Raw genomic sequence first — 19,204 nt, forward strand, 5'->3', positions numbered from 1 at the left:
GTTCCCATGTCCTCCTTTGTTGTCTGCCTCTGGCTTCATTGGACATTGGTTTCCAACACCTTAGTGCTCCTTTGGAGGCCTGCCTGGGGGGGCCCTGGAGCATGCCTTTCCAGCTGGCCAAGGGAGCCAATAGCCTGGGAACTCCCCGCCCCTCACCGGGCAGCCCTGAGCTTATGCCAGACAGGTACAGGAGTGTGACCACTCCGCTCTGTGACCTGGGTTAGAATAGCTCTCTGGCATAAGTTCTCACACTCCAGAGCTCTCTTGCAGGATCAGAAGGAAGATACCTTTTCGGGGAACTTGAGATCCCATCTTTGTTCCCCCAGTAATTCCTGGAAACATTTTCCTAATTAATCACTTATACACAAATCCTCATTTCAAGACCTGCTTCTGGAGGAACCCAACTGAAGACACATGTTCTTTATCTTTAGAACTGACACCCCCGCAAAGCAGTCACCACGTTGACAGAACAGCCATCTCCGAGCAGCGAAGTTTCCAGCCTCAGGTGGAGCCTCAACACTGCTGGGTGGTACTTTCAGCTCTTCCCTGTTCTCTATGACTGAAGACCCTAAGAAAGGTGAGGTGGGCTGTCAGGTGGCCTCCGTTTTACCTGTTCCTCCTCCCCAGCCTCATAGACCCTCTTATGACCTTTTTGGGATCAGTTTAGCTCCTCCTTAGAGGAAAGGATATGTGTTCCTGCCTCCTCTCCTCTGGACTTTGCTCATCAGTGACCTCCTTTAGAGCTTTATCATCCCCATCACTCTGGCTTCTAAACAGGTTGAAATGTTGTTGAGACTGTTAGAAGATACAGCCCCCTGAATTCTCTCCCTATTGGAAATCTGGAGAAACCCAACAATTATCCTTTTTCTCTGTTCTTAGTCATGGGGCTACAGGAGGTGGATCCGCTCACAGCCTCAACTCTTCATTTGTGCCACAACCTATGGTGACCTGGTTTTTGAAGCAGCCCCCACAGTCTATGGAAACACTTCCTCTGGGGTCAGCACCGGCTTTCTAATTCTTCATGCCCATCTGAGAGCTCACTATGTCCTAGGCTCTATCTATGTCCTTCAGATGTGTCTCATTAGTTCATTCCTCCCTCAAAGCACCATGTTTCTCTTTTTCATCCTTCCACATCCAATCAGTTAGCAAGGCTAGTTTTTTTAGGGAGGAGGGGTAGAAGGAGAGGGAGAGAGGAAGAGAAGCAGATTCCCACTGAGCACAGAGCAGGACACAGGGCTCCAACCCACGATCCTGAGATCACACCTGAGCTGAAACCAAGAGTCAGACGCTTAACCGACTGAGCCACCCGGGCACCTCGGCAAGGTACTTTTGACTCTATTACTAAAATACCCTTGAATCTCTTTTCTTGTCTCTCTCTTCACTGCCATTGCCTTTGTTCAGGGCACCATCATCTCTAGCCTTTTAATGGTTCTCCCTTCTTCCCTGGTCTTTCTCATCCAGTCCTCTTTCCGCATGGCAACAAAAGTGAGCTCATCAAAGCTGCAATCAGGCAACTCCGCTGCTTAAAGCCTCCTAAGGGTTTCTACTAAACTTGGAAGAAAATCAGCGTCTCTTCTCAAAATGGCCTCTGAAGGCCCTGCTAGCCTCTCCTTTCTTTCTCACCTTGTCTCATGCCATTCTTCTCTATGTTTGGGCTGCATTGTTTTTCTTTGAGTCCTGAGAACATACTTTCCCATCCCGGAGCCTTTGCACACGCAGTCCCCGCTGCTTAAATATTCTTTTCTCACCTTATCAGCTCACTTCTTTTTGGAGAGATGCTGCTCCTGCCCCCACCTCCCCAGCTTAGCCTCTTCCTCAGCCACTGAATCAGATTTACAATGATCTTGTTTAATTGTTTACTTGGCTTTGTCTGCACCCTCTGTCCCGCACTGTAAGCTCTGAGAGCAGGAACATAGGCTTATTTACTCTTTTCACCTCAGTGACAGTGGGGACAGAACAGTGCTGGCATTTAGTTAGAAGGTCGGGACACTCAGCATAAACATGTCCTTCTCTGTGAAGCCTTCAGGGTCATGGGAGTAACAGTTAGGGGCAACTTTCCTGTGAATTCTGATAACAGTTTGAAGATAGCACATAAATCCAATAATCATGTTGTTGGTGGTGGTGAGCAGGCTCCTAGAACACAGAACTATCTCTTACGCATTTGTAAACCCGCAGTATCTAACACAGTGCCAGAATCAGAGCAAGCACTTAACAGCATGAGTGATAGCTGGATGCATGAATGAATGAATGGCATCTTACTCTCCCAGCTGGGAGTGACAGAGAGGTGGATGCCAGCAATTTTCTCTGAGGACAGAGAAACCGACACCATATTTCTGGAGATGGAGGTCTGAATTTCACTTCTGAAGCTTAGACAGCTCTTTTATCTCTGTAAGAAAAATACTTTTGGGGAAAAAGCTGTTGAGCTGTACAAAGGTGAAACAAAGGTCCCTTTTTGAAATGAGAAGTCTGCAGACAAGGAGCTGCTAAACTGTTCTGCATAATCATGTAAAAGGTTTTTTTAAAAAATTTATTTATTTGAGACAGAGAGTGTGTGTGCTTGCGTGCGTGCGCGTGTGCGTGTGTGCGCAGAAGGAAGGTCAAGAGGGGGGCAGGAGAGAGAGAGCAGCAGACTCCCAGATGGGTGGGGAGGCTGATGTGGAGCTCCATCCCAGGACCCTGAGATCACAACCTGAGCTAAAATCAAGTCAGACGCTCAACTGACCGAGCCACCCACGTGACCCGTAAAAGATTTTTTTTACTTCTTTTTGTAAAAATGATTCTTCCATGGCTACTCATGGAAGTAAGGTAAATTCCAAGGAAAGAGTCATAGACAGGGCTGCTCCATCACCACGACGGACTGCGGCTAAAGAGAAGTGGTTCAGCTCAAGAAATCACAGAAGGAAGGAAGTCATCACATAGCTTGCACCCCAGGGGACAAACCTTGTCACCTGCTTTCCTGTATTAAAAACAAGCATTAATTTGTTCACAGTTACAGTGTCAAAAATTAAAACTCAACATAGAAGTAAATGTAATGGCAAAATAAAGTGTTTTCATAGACCATAGCTAGTTTCTTTTTCATGATTCTTTGCTTCTAGTTAATCATTCTTCATTTATTGATTTTTCTTCTCTCCATCAGCCTATAAAGTTTTTTTTGGGTTATAGCTTTACACATAATGGTATGGATAGTTATCTATTAGTTCATTTAAAATTTTTCCATATGATTTATTTTACTCTTCGCCAAAACTATAGGCAGTTCTATGATAGAGTAGAACTGAGCAAGAGGACCCCAAAAGAAGACTGTAATTTGGGGCACATGATAAGAATCTTATCCATGAGGACATTCAGGGATGAGGCAATGGTATGAGCAGCCTGGCTTTTTTTTTTTTTTTTTTCAGCCTGGCTCTTTCTGTTGGCTCATGCATAGAGGAACAAGCAGAATCCTCTGGAATTCAGAGCCTAAAGACCTAGACTAGGGTTCCAAATGGACACTTCTTAGTCATGTGACTTTACCTTTTTCAATGTGTTTTGTCATTTGTAAAATGAAGATTTTTTCTCATTTCTTCTTTGCAACCATGAGATCTAGTTCAGCTAATGAACTGCAAAGGAAGTCTGCTAAGGCTTCTGGGAGAGTTTCTTACCTGAGAAGAGGAAAGCCCCTTTCCCCACCATCCCTGTTCTTTTTCCTTTGGATGCTAGTGCAAGATTCTGATTCTTGGAGCTGTGGCAGCCATCTTGGGAACAGGAAGTAAGAAGCATGAGGGTGTAAAACTGACTTGTTGAGAGACGCTGAGTAAAGAAATTGGCTGGGGCTTTTTGACTTCATAAACCCCATGAACTTTACGGGTTCTTTTTTTTAAAAAGATTTTATTTATTTATTCATAAAAGACACAGAGAGAGAGAGAGACAGAGACACAGGCAGAGGGAGAAGCAGGCTCCATGCAGGGAGCCCGATGCGGGACTCGATCTCGGGACTCCGGGATCACGCCCTGGGCCAAAGGCAGACACTCAACTACTGAGCCACCCGGGCATCCCATAAGGATTCTTTTAAATAGCACACAAATGGAATGGAATGGTGAGCTCCAAATTGAGATGAACCACGATTATCTGCTGAGCTCCTGATTACAGAAAGTTGGTTTTCTTTTTACCAACCTGTAAACAAGCTAGTTGCTTCCATTTGGAATGCATTCAGCTGCAGGGAACAGTAACATGACTTCAGGGGCTCCTATGAACCGGAACCTCTTTTCCTCACTTCACGAGAGGGCTGAGAGGAGATGGATGCTGGTGGTGGCTCAGTGGCCGACCACACCGTCAGGGACTCAGACATGGAGTCACCTTCATCCAGGGGATGAATTATAAGTGATAAGTGTGCTCGCTCTGTTTGGTCCTTCTACTGAAGGGAACTTCTAGGTAAAGGTAGTTTCAGAGACTGAAGAAGCAAAGCAAATTAAGTGATTAAGAAAAACAGTGTTAAAAATGATGAACCCAGGTAAAAGAAAATACAACCCTCAACTGCCAAAAATCAAACCAAAGCAAAAATAACGAGCGTGTGCCTTGGGACTTGGGAGCGTTCTGTTTAAAAAAGTGTCTTGCCTCATACTTGGTCCTAGCCCTGTCAGAACTTGAAACCAGAGGTTTCCTCTTAGAGTTGTTTTGTGCCGTTGTCTCTTGTGCTCTGTGGTTGTCCTTGTCACCAGCAGAGGCAGCAGAGCAGAGACAGCAAGGACTCAGCCCCCGAACCACATTTGAGTTGAATGATCTGGAACCATTTATGACCTACAAAGAGGGCGATGTCTTATAGTTTGACATAATATTATAATTGTCATCATTTGGGGAGCATTTGTTGACTGCTGCTCACAACAGAATTTCAACAGCCCCTAAGTGACCCAGCGAGGGCCCCAGTACCGCCGGGCGTCGGGGCCCCTGCCGAGAAGCTCGGGGCCACGCCGCTTCTCTCATTTGTACCGAACACTCCTCATCTTCTGGCCTCCAGGTAATAAGGCTAAAGATAGAAACTTTTCCTACTTTCCAAACTTCACTGTGCCCCCTCAGAACATGTGAGAAAGCGCAGCCAGCACCTTCTGGAAGATTAGGAGGCCAGTAAGATTCCGTGGCCACCTTCCGGCTGACATTTGAGCCCTGCTTTCAGCACGGTCAGGCCTTTCGGAGGCAGCCAGTATATGGCTTGTATCAAACTCTATATTTAGGAAGAACAACTGTGAGCTATGACAGGAATTCTCTTTAACACTTAGCCTTAAGTCGAGTTTCCCTCCAGCCCCGAGCGGGGAGCAGCTCTCAGTACCGAGAGAGGCACCGAGCGCTTGAGCTATTTCAGCCACATGCAAAGCATCGGAATTGAGATCGCAGCTCAGAGGACACCGGGCGTCCCTTCCACCTTCTGAGGAGCCTTGTTTCCTTGCACCTGCTGCCTGGGACTTTCCTTAGGCAGCACACAAATACGTAGAGCAGGTAAGCAGGAGGACCCAGCTCGGGCGACCGGGCTTTCTGAAGGAAATTTCCTTGATACCTAACTTGAAGTGACTACTTAGAACTTTGTAGGCTTGTAACTAGTGGATGTAGCTTCCTTGTAAATTCGCTGTTCACTGGTGGTGTTGCTGATTCTGTTTTAGAAAGTGTGTGTGTGTGTGTGTGTGTGTGTGTGTGTATGGGGGGGGCTATTTGAAAGAATACTGAACTCAAAGTAGTTTTCTTTTCTTTTTTTTTTTTTTTTCAAAGTAGTTGTCATTGACAGTGACATGAAGAAAATTTCCACGGTCCACATAGGAGGACTGTGACCCTGAGCACTATGTCATTTTGATTCCTATGGCCAGGGCCACAGTCAGGCAGCTGCAGACCGATTCGAGCTGTAAGCCTAGAAATAAGCAGGAGAATGTGCAGTAGAGAAAAGCTACCAGGCTAGCTCTCTGACTTAACTAAATGCAAATTATTGCCAGAGTTATTACCCAGTACAAGTTTAAAGTGCTTTTCCCCTCTCCCCCGGCGTCAGGCTTGGCCTCAGTGATAAAGTTCTATCACCATACAGATCGATTAGAATTACAAAACTGTCTTGTCGAAGAGCCCCACGTTGGTCACAGTGTTCCCTGTACCCGGCAGGGTGGAGGGCAGCACCTGTCCCTCCGTGTGGGCACCAGGTTCTGAGACACGGCAACCATGAGTGCCCCTTGCCTCTCGGCATATTTCAGGCAAAGTGAATAAGGAGTTAGTCAGTTCAGACAGCTGAACATCTTTCTACACCCTTCTCAGGAATTATTTTTAGCTGCAGGACAGAAGATAATTCCCGTCGAGATTGAGCTTTAGCCATTTAGTAGACTTTTAAAAAGAACAAATAAAGCCCCTTCTATCCAAATATTGATTTATTTTACTCTGAATCCTCACTTATTAAATTAGTGATATTAATGTTGACGAATTTTTGGTAAGTGAAAGAGTCTTATTTAGAAGTCAGATATTAGGTGCCGCCCAATCAAAAAACCAGCAGAGGTATATTCTATATGACTCAGCATACAGACCATTAAAGTTTCCCACCGGCTTGCAGATCTTCCAGGAAAACCCAACATGACTGTGCTAAGCTGGCAAGCATTTCCATTATAGTATAAGCTTTGTAAAAGTCAATATACGTCTTGTCAAACTTTTCGTGTTTCCCAGTTTTAGCCAGAGCCAGGAGACACAGTAACAGAGTACGCTAAAGGGTACCTCTTTGGATGAAAGGCTGTGGTCGGCTGTGAGTAGAGTTGTGCATCTAAGACATAGCTTTCTTTTTTGGTCGCCGGACGAGGCATGCAGATAAAGAAGGAAAGTGCATTCTCCACTGCATCCCTAACGGAGGTGAATGCAGGGCTGGGGAAACAGCCAGGGAACACTGTCTATTTTTATTCATCAGTGTGCTTTGCCCTGATTTCTCTGCGAATAATGAGGACAGCAGGAACGGCTCCAGGACTGATTTACACAAATGTTATATAGCCTGTTTGCAAGGAATGAGAGCTGGGATCTGACCAACTTTCTAAAGATGTCTCTATTGCAGATTGACGTATATGTTCAGAAGGAATTCATATGCAAATGAGATCATGCCCAGGTTATACAGGAGACGAGGTCCAAGGTATAATATCTATCCTTTAGGCTCAGAGGTCCACAAGAAAGCAAAGCCATCCAATAGTTTGGTGAAAAAACAAAATCAGCCTAATTTTTAAAAATGAGTGCAATATAAATAACACAATCACTCATTGTCTGATTTGTTTTTTACATTTCAACATGCTATTGTAATAACAAAGAAATTTCCTACTTACTCTGTTTCCAATTGAATACAAAAACTTTTTGTAAGTTCCCAAGTGACGCTGGTTAAACTGTAGTTGTACATGCACATAGGAAGGTATATGCTGAGATGTTTAAGGTCCTGTGAGAATTATTGCTTTGCATGATTTCTAAGAGCTTTTGAGGAAAAAAACATTAAAAATTAAACTACCAAGCTTTTCCTTTTGATATTGAACTATGTATCCTAGATCCAAAAATTAAAGCCTTCATTGACTCTTTGACACTGCAGGGAAAGACTGAAATCTATTTGAAATATACCATAGAGAAAAAAATACATTCCTAATTGTTCAATTTGTTGTTACTTTTTAACCAAAGCAAAGATATTTCTACCTCGACCCTTCTAGATGCAGGCTATATCTATATATGACCAAAACATTCAGGTGAAACGTAAAGAAAAGGGATGCCTGGGTTGCTCAGGGTTGAGCGTTTGCCTTCGGCTCAAGGCATAACCCCAGGATCTGGGATCGAGTCCCGCATCGGGCTCCCTGCATGGAGCCTGCTTCTCCCTCTGCCTGTGTCTCTGCCTCTCTCTCTGTCTGGGTCTCTCATGAATAAATAAATAAAATCTTAAAAAAAAGAAACTTAAAAAAAACCTCACTGTTTTCATGTATGTGACTCCAAAGACTTACATTTGGATGTATTAGAGAGTTTTAAAAATTGTGTGATTGTTTAACTTCCTATAATAGAGCCAGGACTTTGAAAGGTCTCAAAAAACTAAATGTTTTTCAGAGTTGTCAGATCCTTCGTATGTACAAGTGGTGAGGGGCGTTGTCGCTACATCGATTCTTACTCTGTACTTGAAGCCCTAGATCAATAAAGTACTGAAAAGTCATGGAGCTGTGGACAATGGCAATGAAACAATAAATATTTGCATCCCGCTTTCGAGTTCCCAAGACAGTTTTGGGAACTCTATGCCATTTTGATTCTCACCACAGCCTAAGAACCAGGTAAAATCTAAGGAAGAGGCAAAGGGCCTGGAAGTGTTGACACAGGCCACGTGACACAGGACTTGTCACAATCGCCCACGCTGCTTGTCGGTGTTCCTTTTCGCTCCCAGGGTAGCACATAGCACACGCATTTACACCAGTCAGTAGAGGAAAGTCAGTCCACCCATTTTATAGTTCGGGTTTAAAGAGCAACATGTTTTCTGTTCACTGATTTTTTTTTTATTTTTTTTTTTACCTTTTTCCGCCGGGCCTGTCCGCATTTGACAGACCCAGCTCTGACAGTACTTGCGTGCGCGGTGGCAGGCCAGAGGCGGGCTGTTCCCTGTCCCCCTGGCACCTGCAAACCTGGGCCACCAAGCCACCTGCTGTAAGTCAGGTGGCCCCGTCCGAGAGCAAGCCCAAGTCCTTTGGGGAGGAAGCACTGCGGCACCTGGGGAAATGTCGGGTCCGGGAGCCCTTGCTTGCGGGGGGGCTGGCGGCGGCCTGCGCTCGCGGGAGGGGGGGACCGTGGCCGTCCTCAGGGTGCCCTCCGGGCCCGGGCCCAGCACACACGTGCTCGGGGAGGGGGCGGCCAGGAGTCAGGACCCAGCGCAGCCGGGCTTTCAGGGCAGAGGACAAGCTCCCAACGGGCTGACACCCAGCCCTGGCAGCCGCTCCTTGGGAGCAGAAGTTCAGTTTCAAGCGGAGACAGAGCTCCCGAGGCCCCACACAAAGGGGTTTTATTCCCACAACCTCTTAGCTCTGCTGCTCCGGGCAGTGGGGGCAGGAGGGCAGGAAGGAGATGATAGGGCCTTTCAAGTTTCTGATCGCCTATCATTAGATCAGGGGCGAGGCCTCTCAGCATTTCTCCTCCTGAATGATTTATCGGGGCCCTCTAGTGTTCCCTCTCCCCAAGGCATTAGGGAGGGGAGTCTCTAAGTAACCCCAGAAACTGAGACTGAAAGAATAGAGGGCCACCGAAAGGGGTGACTGCCCAGTGGAATCATGAGTTAAGTTCTAATTTATCAAGTTGGCCAATCTGGATGCCGCCACCTCTAACAGTTTCTCACTTGTTTTTTTAGGGATAAGACCCCGTGAATATGTCGAAACAGCCGGTTTCCAATGTCAGAGCCATCCAGGTAAGGAGGCATATTTGTGTTTTAACGTTAGCTCTGCGACTCTTCGCCTGCTTGCTTAATACATCAGACTGTTTAGGACTGTTCACCCGTCGTTTGGTGATTCACTTCAAGAAAAGACCGACTCCTAGGGCACGAATGAGGCCGGATCTGAGGCTGGGAAGGTACCACTGAGGAGGGAGAAACTACTTTTGTTAAGTGTGAGACGATCAAAGTTATGAATGAGAATTAAATGACCATCGACAAAAATGCAGTGCTTATCTGTTTGATCTGTTTTTCGAGGTAGGTTTTTGATATGCTCATTGATGGGAATTTAAGAATTCACTTTCCATTTTTATATCTAACGGATTTTATTGACCCATCTATTTAGAAAACATCCTCTCTTGTCAAGTGTTCTTCCTCAGGGTTAGGTATTTATTTATCGCGTGAAGGCTGTGTGCTGTTATGCCTCCTCATACCTTCTCAGCAAACAAATTCTTTGCTTACTTCAACTGACTTAAGAGTCACTCCAAAAGAGGAGAGGGAGAAATAGGCATTTTGGAACACAAATACAATTATGAAGGTAACTTTCAATATTTGTTTTGACTCAATACTTAATTTGTTATTGTCTTAGGGTTTCTGTGTTTAACTCTTCCAGTGGCTCCCACGCTGCGATGCTGGGCATGATGTTTTATTGCAAAATTCCATCTTTCTCTTCCATCAGCATGGAGTCATCTGTGCTACTCCTAAAGGGACGTTTACATTTTTTTTTCCTGGACTTTTCTGAATACCACAGGATGTGTGGCACAGTTTCTGAATATTTAGGATATTCAGTTCCTGAATATCTGATGCACCATCACAGCATGAGCATAAGCGATTGACCATATTTTGGAGGGATGTGCATGTGGCCAGATTGTGGGGTTAGAGATCCTAGCAGATGCCAGTGGTAGAGGTGGGTGGAGGGACAACATACTGTTACCTGTCAAGATTAATGCACAGCCTTATGTGGATGGGCTTCTTAGATTTTTTTTTTTTAACTTTCATTTATTTATGATAGTCACAGAGAGAGAGAGAGAGGCAGAGACACAGGCAGAGGGAGAAGCAGGCTCCATGCACCGGGAGCCTGATGTGGGATTCGATCCCGGGTCTCCAGGATCGCGCCCTGGGCCAAAGGCAGGCGCCAAACCGCTGCGCCACCCAGGGATCCCCTGGATGGGCTTCTTAAGTGGCAAGATATATTACAACCCCTGGACGCTTGTCATAGAACGAACTACCAAGGAAGAGCTTATTGGCAAGGATCCAACTCCACATTGCCACCTTTGGCCCACCCTTCTGTGTCCACCTAGTGAATCTCTGACATACCTTGATGTTGGTAGTGGAGTTTATTTTGCCTCCCAGACCTGTGGGCATCCTTGAGCCTTTGAACCTTCTTTACTGGAGTTTGAAGTAAAAGTTAACCATCTAGTTAATCCGTACTGGTGTGGAATCATGGGAAAACTTTGTCTCTCTGCCTCTGTTTCCACATCTATGAAATGGGGATAATAACAGTGCTCACGTCCCAGAGCTACACGTACAAGGTGCTTAAAACAGCACAGGAAGCCCTCATTAAGCGTCAACTGTTAACATAATAATTATCATTCAGGAATGTTCTTTGTTAATGTGATGAGAAATAATATAATTTAATCACTGCATTTGAAGCTCCCAAAGTGTTAAACATAAAATTTCCTTTTTATTTTGTAGGACACAAAAACATAGTCTTCTCTCAGGCTGTCTTTGCTTCTCTTCCTTTCAAAGCTGAAAGTGTGTTGATTTTTCTTCCTCAGTGCTTTCTGGCTTCCCTCAAACCTACACTGAAAATTTGCCAGTATCTTATCTACTAATTTTGACCTTGATATATTTTTAGGCCTGTAATATTTAAAAAGTTGCTATGGACTCTTCTCAGTAACTGTTATTTTACTGCATTTAAAAAATTCCATCCACTCTACCAACAAAGGCAATAGAGTGCTTCCTTATGGATGTGGTTTTGCCTCTTTCCGTATATTTTATGCCACTCAAAAAGCCTAATTTAATGCACCTTTAAATGAAATGTTATTTCTCGTGGCTAAATAGGATCTGCATTGTCTGATATTTTTCTATGATCTCTGCATTAACCTAAAGTCAGGTTTATTAAATAGAATATGAAAATGGTTACAGTATTAAAAATGGTTTATAGTAGTAACATTATCTAGGGTACAAACAGTCATGTCGGGAATAGATACCCCAAATGATGAGGGGGTACCCTCCTTGTTTAAATAGCACTTAAAGATCTTAAATGTTCTATTCAACACGTTCTAGTTGCTTCTCCTTTTTATTAGGATCTCATTTCCAGTGTGGTTCAACCTCATTTCCTGGGTATATGCTTTGTGACAGGCACCGTGCAAAGTGCAGGCCATGCAAAGATGAATTGATAGCCAATCCCCCTGTTCGAGGAGCTTGTCTCCAGGCCTTACTAGCTGTGTGTCTTTCGGCAAGTTGTTTAAACTCTTTGTGCCTTGGTTTTCTCATCTATCAAGTGGGGAATTAAATACAGTACTGGTCTCATAGGATTGCTATGAGAGTTAAATGAATTAATACATGTGAATGCTTAGGCTAATGCCCAGCTCCTGGTAATTGCTTAATAAATATTAGCTGTTATCATCACTCATCAATCATCACCACCATCATCATTACCATCATCTAGTTCAACAGTTCCCAAAGTGTGTCTCTTAGAATACTAGTTTTCTGGAATGCCATTTGTTAATTAAAGGGTTCCACGACAGAGTGTTTGAGGAACACTAAATTCGAGGGGTGGGGGGTGGATAGGATCTTTACTGCAGGATTTCTCAGAGTCCATAACTTGCTAATGGCTTTGTGTGTTTCCAAGAAAGTGGTGATATAGGCAGAGTTTTCTAAACATACAGGAACTTTCAAATGATTATTTTCTAGCATAGTATTTTGCAGCACAAACTGCTAGAAAATAATGACTTAGATCTCTATTTTGTCTGGCTTGAGCAAACTTAAGCCACTGTCAGCTACACTTAATATAGTTAGGCATTTAGACAGTTGAACTACTGCATCAGACCACATGGAGCCAAATGGTTACAAATCTCTGCCTGGCACTCACTGTGTGACGTTAGGTCACCCTTAGTTTACCCTTCTGTAAAATGGTGACGATCACACTACTTGAAAGGATTGTTATAATGAATAAAATAATGAATGGCAAGTGCCTGGTTTATAGCACACAATTCCTTAAGAGATGGCTTTCTTAACTGCCCAAGTAATGCTTGGTTTCTCTTCAACTGGTTCCATCCCCTCCATACCCCAGATTAACAGGAAGGCCGGAAACTAGGCCTATCCTTAGGGGACTTGGACAGCTGTCTTTCAGACCCACATGGAAAAAGTGGTCTTTGGATTGTATGGGGATTCTATCTAAGTTGGTGTTTCTCTTCAGTTGTGCTAATGAAATCACATTTATGCCAGGGACATAAAAATACCCCGAAGAAATCAGTTGATCCTTTCTTTGCCTGGACAGGGCCTTTGTCTCCTAAGTAGCTATAAGGCTGTGTACCAGATACTGACAAATCTTTTCTATAAAGGGCAAAATAGTAAATATTTTAGAGTTTTCATATCAGTGGGTCTCTGTTTTAACTACTCAACTCTGCCATCATAGCACAAAAGCAGACATAGGCAGTACCTAAATGAATGAATGTGGCTGTGTGCCAATGCAACTTTATTTATAAAAACAGGTGGCAGGTTGGGTTTGGTCCATGGGCCATAGTTTACTGATCCTTATTCTGTACTCTCCAGACCCTTATTCTGTACTCTCCAGGTTGCTTGTTAAACCCTGTTATTGATGGGGATGGAGTTGCAACCAAGGTAACATCAGCACAGTCAGTGTAGTGGGGTTGATCCCTTCAGGTGAAAACATTTTATGTGACAGGTAGGGAAAGCTTGAGCTGTTTGGAAATCCAATCCCATCAGTGATCTGGTCAGGAAGTCTCTAATGAGACCAACTGACACTGGACACTCCTCTTCCTCCTGAATGCACCCCCTCTGGAAACCACCATGGGCCTTTCCTAGGGCCTCAGCCCACCCAGAGCCAATGTTCTCTAGGTCACCACTGGCTTTTCTCTCCACCATTGACCCAAGTGAGCTGAATATTATTTGTCCACTGGCTTTTCTCTCCACCATTGACCCAAGTGAGCTGAATATTATTTGTCCTCTCTTATGAGATCTGAGAACTTCATGGTTGAATGGAAAAGAGTTCTGTGCCTTAGTCTTAGCTCTGCTCTATGACTTCACCCCCCTGGTCCTCTGATCTGCAAAGGGAAGGTGTTGGATTAAATGGCCTCCAAGCCTCTGTGCAGCTTCTAATAGTCTATGAACTTCCTGAGAATAGTTTCTAAGGTTTATTATTAGGATGATAATAGTCACAGTTTCTTCAGGGTTTACTATGTACTTGGTGCAGTGCAATGAGATCTCTATGGATTATAATGAAAGGTTTAGAGAAGTGAAAGAACTCACCCAGGATCACACAGCTTCTAAGTAGGAGAGTCGGGACCCAAACTCAAATAGTCCGTCCCAAAGCCCATGTGTGGAACCACTCCGGCAACATTCTCTAGTCTCATTACTTACCATCCCCACTCTGGCATGCAGAGTAAGGATGGAGGAGTGGGTGAGACCATCTAATGGTAATCATAAGTACCAAGCCGGGTCCTCCCTTTTAAAGAGCTCAAGTGACATTGAGAAAGAGTGTCAGCATTGTAGGGAAGAAGGTAATAGCCTACCTGATTAAATTCATCTTAAACGTGAGTTGGCTGGGAGTGAAAAGTACGAAGTAAAGTGACTCAGTGATGAACACGGTCTCAAAATACAAACGGCCATGGCCACTGAATTCCCACCTCTCTGTTTACATCACTTAACCAACCTGCTTGTGAAACTGAACCTAACTCTTATACATTTTAAAGGAATGATTATATGCACCCTACATCCTTAGTATATAGCCTCTTATGGGAACTTGTCCGTTGCTACCCAATCCATGTGTAGAACAGAATATCGTGATGCTCTGAGCTTTAATATTTCTTTCTCTTTCCTACTCATTATCATTGCTCTTCTACGCCCCATTGCCCAGGGCATAAAGGCTCCATGGAAGAAGAAAACACCCTGACCAAAATCTTTATAGACATGTGTCAGAGATTCTAAGTGCTTCCTGACTAGGATTTCTAGTTTAAATGTTTAAAAAAGATTTTATTTATTTATCCATGAGAGACACACAGAGAGAAGCAGGCTCCCTGCTGGGAGCCTGATGTGAAACTTGGTCCTAGGACTCCACGATCACGACCTGAGCCAAAAGCAGATGCTCAACCACTGAGCCATGCAGGTCCCCTAGGAGTCTAGTTTATAAAGAATTTCAGCTACATGACAATCCTTGGCACAAAGGAATAAACTGTCATTACCCATGTTCCGCCAGTTAATCAAATACATTGGTTAAAACTAAAGATAATATCATGATACATATCTTCCTTTCCTTATCTTATTTAAATTTAAAAGTTAAAAATGAATTTTCATTTGCCACTTGTTTTAATGTAGAGTCAAGGCCTTTTCTTTGATCATGGATCTACTGCTTCTTTCTTATGTAAACCACTGTAATACAGTGTTTATTACTTCTAACTCTGGTTTCTTTAACATGTAGGGAGATGGTGAATGTTAACAGACTGACTCTAGAGTGGGCTCATGCTACCTCCAGCTGATAATCTTTACTGCTCTGAACAGGGCTCCACATTGGTAACATGAAGCAAGTTAGTCCATGTTGGCCAAAAGATGTCATTTTTTTATTTTTGAGGCTGACCTTTCTAAGTACCTCAGAATTATGACCTGCCCTCAACCAACTGTACACATTAACTTAATAGCCATATAGTACATTCTTGAAATCTGCTTTTCCCTGGATGACAAGACGACAGTTGGGTCATTCAGGAAATTACTGAAGAGAGTAATGTGATGAGAAGAGAGAGGGAGAGAGAGAGAGAAAAGAAAGATTTTCAGTATGAAACACCATGGGTGATGGACAGTGGCTGAGTGAGAGTTTCTCAAGATTGTGTTGAGTGGGTAAGTTTTGTATGTTCTGAATCTTTTCCAGATTTCAAGAATCCCTAAAGACAAAGAAGTTATATTCTAATGGTAGAGAATTGTATTTTAAAATAGGTTGGACTACATTTTAGTTGGTAGGTTCATCTGTCTCTCTTAATTTAGGCTAATATATCAAATAAGAATCTCATTTTTAAAAAGATGTATTTATTTATTTATGGGTGGGGGAGAGAGAAAGAGATCAAGAGAGAGTGCACAAGAGCAGGGGGAGGGAGAAGCAGACTCCCCGCTGAGCAGGGAGCTGGATGTGGGATTCAGTCCCAGGATGCTGGGATCATGACCTGAGCCAAAGGCAGTTGTTTAACGGACTGAGCCACAAGAATCTCATTTTCTAATCAGCTATTGAGAAACTTCTTTCTGAAAGTCTCTATGAAGATGCTAGAAATCTCAAAATGGTGATGCCTGGGTGGCTCAGCGGTTGAGCATCTGCCTCTGACTCAGGGCGTGATCCCAGGGTCCGGGATTGAGTACCACATCGGGCTCCCTGCAGAGAGCTTGCTTCTCCCTCTGCCTATGTCTCTGCCTTTTTCTGTCTCTCATGAATAAATAAATAAAATCTTTTTTTTTTTAAAAAGAGAAATCTCAAAATGTCATACCTTGCTCCGTTCAGAGAAGGTCTAGGACACCAAGAATAGGAAGGTACAGAACGGAATACTGCAAAATGCAACCCTGCAGGGAGGGTTTCCCTCTGCCTGTGGCCTGGGAGGATGACATGAGGGGGCGGGGATGGCTATAGATTCTGGCCCGAGTGGCTGGAAACCTCTGAAAACTAAAGATAGAATCAGTGTGCGTGTTGGGGGGGTTATCTGAAACAAATATGCAATGGGAGGAAACTCCAAAAGTCTCAACACTGAAGGGAGAGCCAGAATGGGTGCCACCAGGGAGGGAGAGACAAGAGAACACTGGCAGAGGAAAGCAAAGTAGATAGGGATTGTCAGTGCCCAGGGGCGGAGAGCTATCAGAATCCAACCCACTGGGGAAAGAAGATGTCACTCCATTGTAAGTCACACAGGAGGGACTGTGGAGGGAATATTGTTTCCAGAATCCTCAGGCTCAACGCCTGGAGCCAAGCAGGAGAACAATACAAATAATTAAGGGAGTAGTGGAATTAACTTACAGGGAATTCTTTCTACTTTTCTTCGCCTGGTGAGATCAAGTGTAGTATTCATTTCACATCAGATAGGTCCATTATCAGGGAACTGTATCCTGTTCTGGCAAAAGATGATCTAGTAGATTTTTTTTCCATTCCCAACTTCGAGGATGTACCAAATTATGTATAGCTTGGGAAAGCTATGCGCTGGGCTTGCTGCGTCAGGGGCATATTTAAAAATATCTAAGATGAATAAAACTTAAGGGAGGAAAAGAAATGCAAGGGAATGTGTTATGAAAGGAAGAAACGAAAAGCCTGCTTCCTTTGCATTTATACAGAGTCTATAAAGAGAAGGAAGTGCAACCTTATAGAATAAACAAACCTAGAAAAAGTCTAATAACATCAATGATGTGGAGTCAACTCAACACAGAGAAAGTCTACCACCAATGACCTGGATTGACTCAATTTTCTTTCATAAAAATGTACCTAATATTCGAAATCCATTTTGAATAGTGAATATCATACCCAATTTGCAGATGGAAATGTTAATCATTGAAAGGTATTTTATTTGCGTTCAAACAGAGTTGAGTCAGTGAAAAAACAAGATTATGACATGATTCTCTAGCCAATGGAATAAAAAAAGAGAGCTAAGGTCTATGTATTTTCATTAAATTCAAGTTGTAAGGAATTTTTCTTATGGCTATAATTTAGTCTGTAATTTGTCACTCAGATATCACCACCCTACAATTATATTAATGAACTGTCTCTAATCATTTACAAAGCACTCTTCTGACACTCCCTTCAGGTGTACGTTAATGGCTGGATATTTGACACGTTCTTGGGCTGCTTTGGATTCTGTCAATATTTGCTGTCAAAAAAAAAAAAAACCATTTAGGTTCCTGGTTTCTTGAGGGATGCCTTAAAGATGAAAAAGCATCAAGTCAGTGAGTTAATGGCTCATTTTTCAATGTGGCTTTTCTCTGACACCGATTTTGGGATTATCCATTTTGTGTGCCCGTTTTCCAAGGCCATTCTCAAAGTGTAACCCTGTAATTTTTCTGACAGTTTTGAGAATTTTAGAGTGGTTAGAGCTCATTTTGTTCAGGTAAAAAAGTGCTATTTGGAGAGGGCTTGATGGAGTGAAAAGATCTGTCCTTAAGATCAGAAGCTCTGATTCGGAAACCTGGCTTTTCCTCCAACTCTTTGTGTGACATCTAACTTCTCTGAGGCTCAGTTTCTTTTTTTTTTTTTAAGATTTTATTTATTTATTCATGAGAGACACACACAGAGAGAGAGAGAGAGAGAGAGAGAGAGAGAGGCAGAGACACAGGCAGAGGGAGAAGCAGGCTCCATGCAGGGAGCCCGACGTGGGACTCGATCCTGGGTCTCCAGGATCACGCCCTGGGCTGAAGGCGGCTTAACCGCTGAGCCACCTGGGCTGCCCCGGCTCAGTTTCTTCATCAGCAAAACAAAGGTGATGGTCCGAACCTCAAACCTCGGAAGTCTGTTGCGAGGATGTAGGCCCTAGGCTGAATCAGGGTTTGGGGGTGGTGAAAGTACTGTGTAGTGGGTGGCCAGGGGAGTAGTTACGGTCCCCAGTGTCGCGCCGGCTTAGCCAGTCTCAAACCCAGCTCTGCCACATGTACCCACCGTTTGCTAAACACACACTCGTTAGCAAGCAGGCACAAACCGGGCCGTGCAGTCTGTCTGCGGGCTCCAGGAAGCCTCAGTTCTCGTTCCTTCAAGTGCTTCAAGTGACTGTCACCTGTCCTCACATGAGGCAGGTGGGGATTCCGTGCCCCTAGTTGGCAGCACCCAGCGGGAAACCCTTGTTATCGGTGGCTGGAGACAGGCCCATTTAGGGATCGCTCCCCGAGCTCTGTCTCTGCAGATGCAATCTACAGGCCATCAGATTCTCACACTCTGTTCGGTGGCGGTGGTGGTGGTGGTGGGGTTGTCTCTAAAACATTTTGACCAGTCTACAGACCCTAACCTCCTCTAATTTCTTCAACAAGAGCCATTTCTAATGCTCATGCCATTATTTCACCTATTTTTGACATTTCTTCAAATGTCAAGACCTCAGATGTTAGTGGGCGTTTGGCTTAATGGAAGGACTTGGAGCAGCAATCGTTGGAATGTGGTCTTAGTGATATTTTACCACCTAATGACCACCCACCCTACTGAGAGAATAAAATCCCATTTAGAGCAATAGAATTCTCTAGAGCTGCAGTTTAGACCAGGCTGAATATATAAAATATCACATCCCCTATGCTAGTCGAGAGTAAATTACAGACAACTTAACAATAGGAAGAATGAACGTTGTAAGTACATGCCAATACTCATCCACTTAGGGGTGATCTCTTTCAATGGTTGTCAGATTGCCCCCCTGCCCCACACACACTGGAAGGAACTGCTCACGGCCCAGGGTTTGGGGAAATCAGATGGGGTCCTGCATTCCCTTCCAACTTAGCCAGAGCAGCTCTACCTCTACCTGGTTTGCATTTTAGCTCACAGTACTTTACTTGAAGAAAAGGTTCCAGAGCTGAAGGGCCTGAAAACCACTGGTGAAGCCTAACATTCATATTACA

The 19,204-nt window shown here is 43.9% G+C and overlaps 1 protein-coding gene across 3 annotated transcripts in view; it reads left to right on the top strand.

Annotated features, from left to right (window-relative positions):
- Window positions 1-427: 427 nt before the first annotated feature.
- The window catches only part of SMPX (small muscle protein X-linked), a 59,065-nt gene continuing 40,288 nt past the window's right edge, over window positions 428-19,204 (top strand). Inside the window, exons 1-2 of one of the 3 annotated variants that reach the window (XM_077890386.1) lie at window positions 428-577; window positions 9,332-9,388. In XM_077890386.1, coding sequence (XP_077746512.1) covers window positions 9,350-9,388 — 39 coding nt within the window. In that variant the 5' untranslated portion in view covers window positions 428-577; window positions 9,332-9,349. Of the gene's footprint in view, window positions 578-1,165; window positions 1,324-5,227; window positions 5,467-9,331; window positions 9,389-19,204 lie in introns of those variants that run through there. The other 2 variants (XM_077890385.1, XM_077890384.1) reach the window with 2 other exon arrangements.

The sequence above is a fragment of the Canis aureus genome, chromosome X, assembly GCF_053574225.1.
Source record: "Canis aureus isolate CA01 chromosome X, VMU_Caureus_v.1.0, whole genome shotgun sequence".
Classification (NCBI taxonomy): Eukaryota; Metazoa; Chordata; class Mammalia; order Carnivora; family Canidae; genus Canis; species Canis aureus.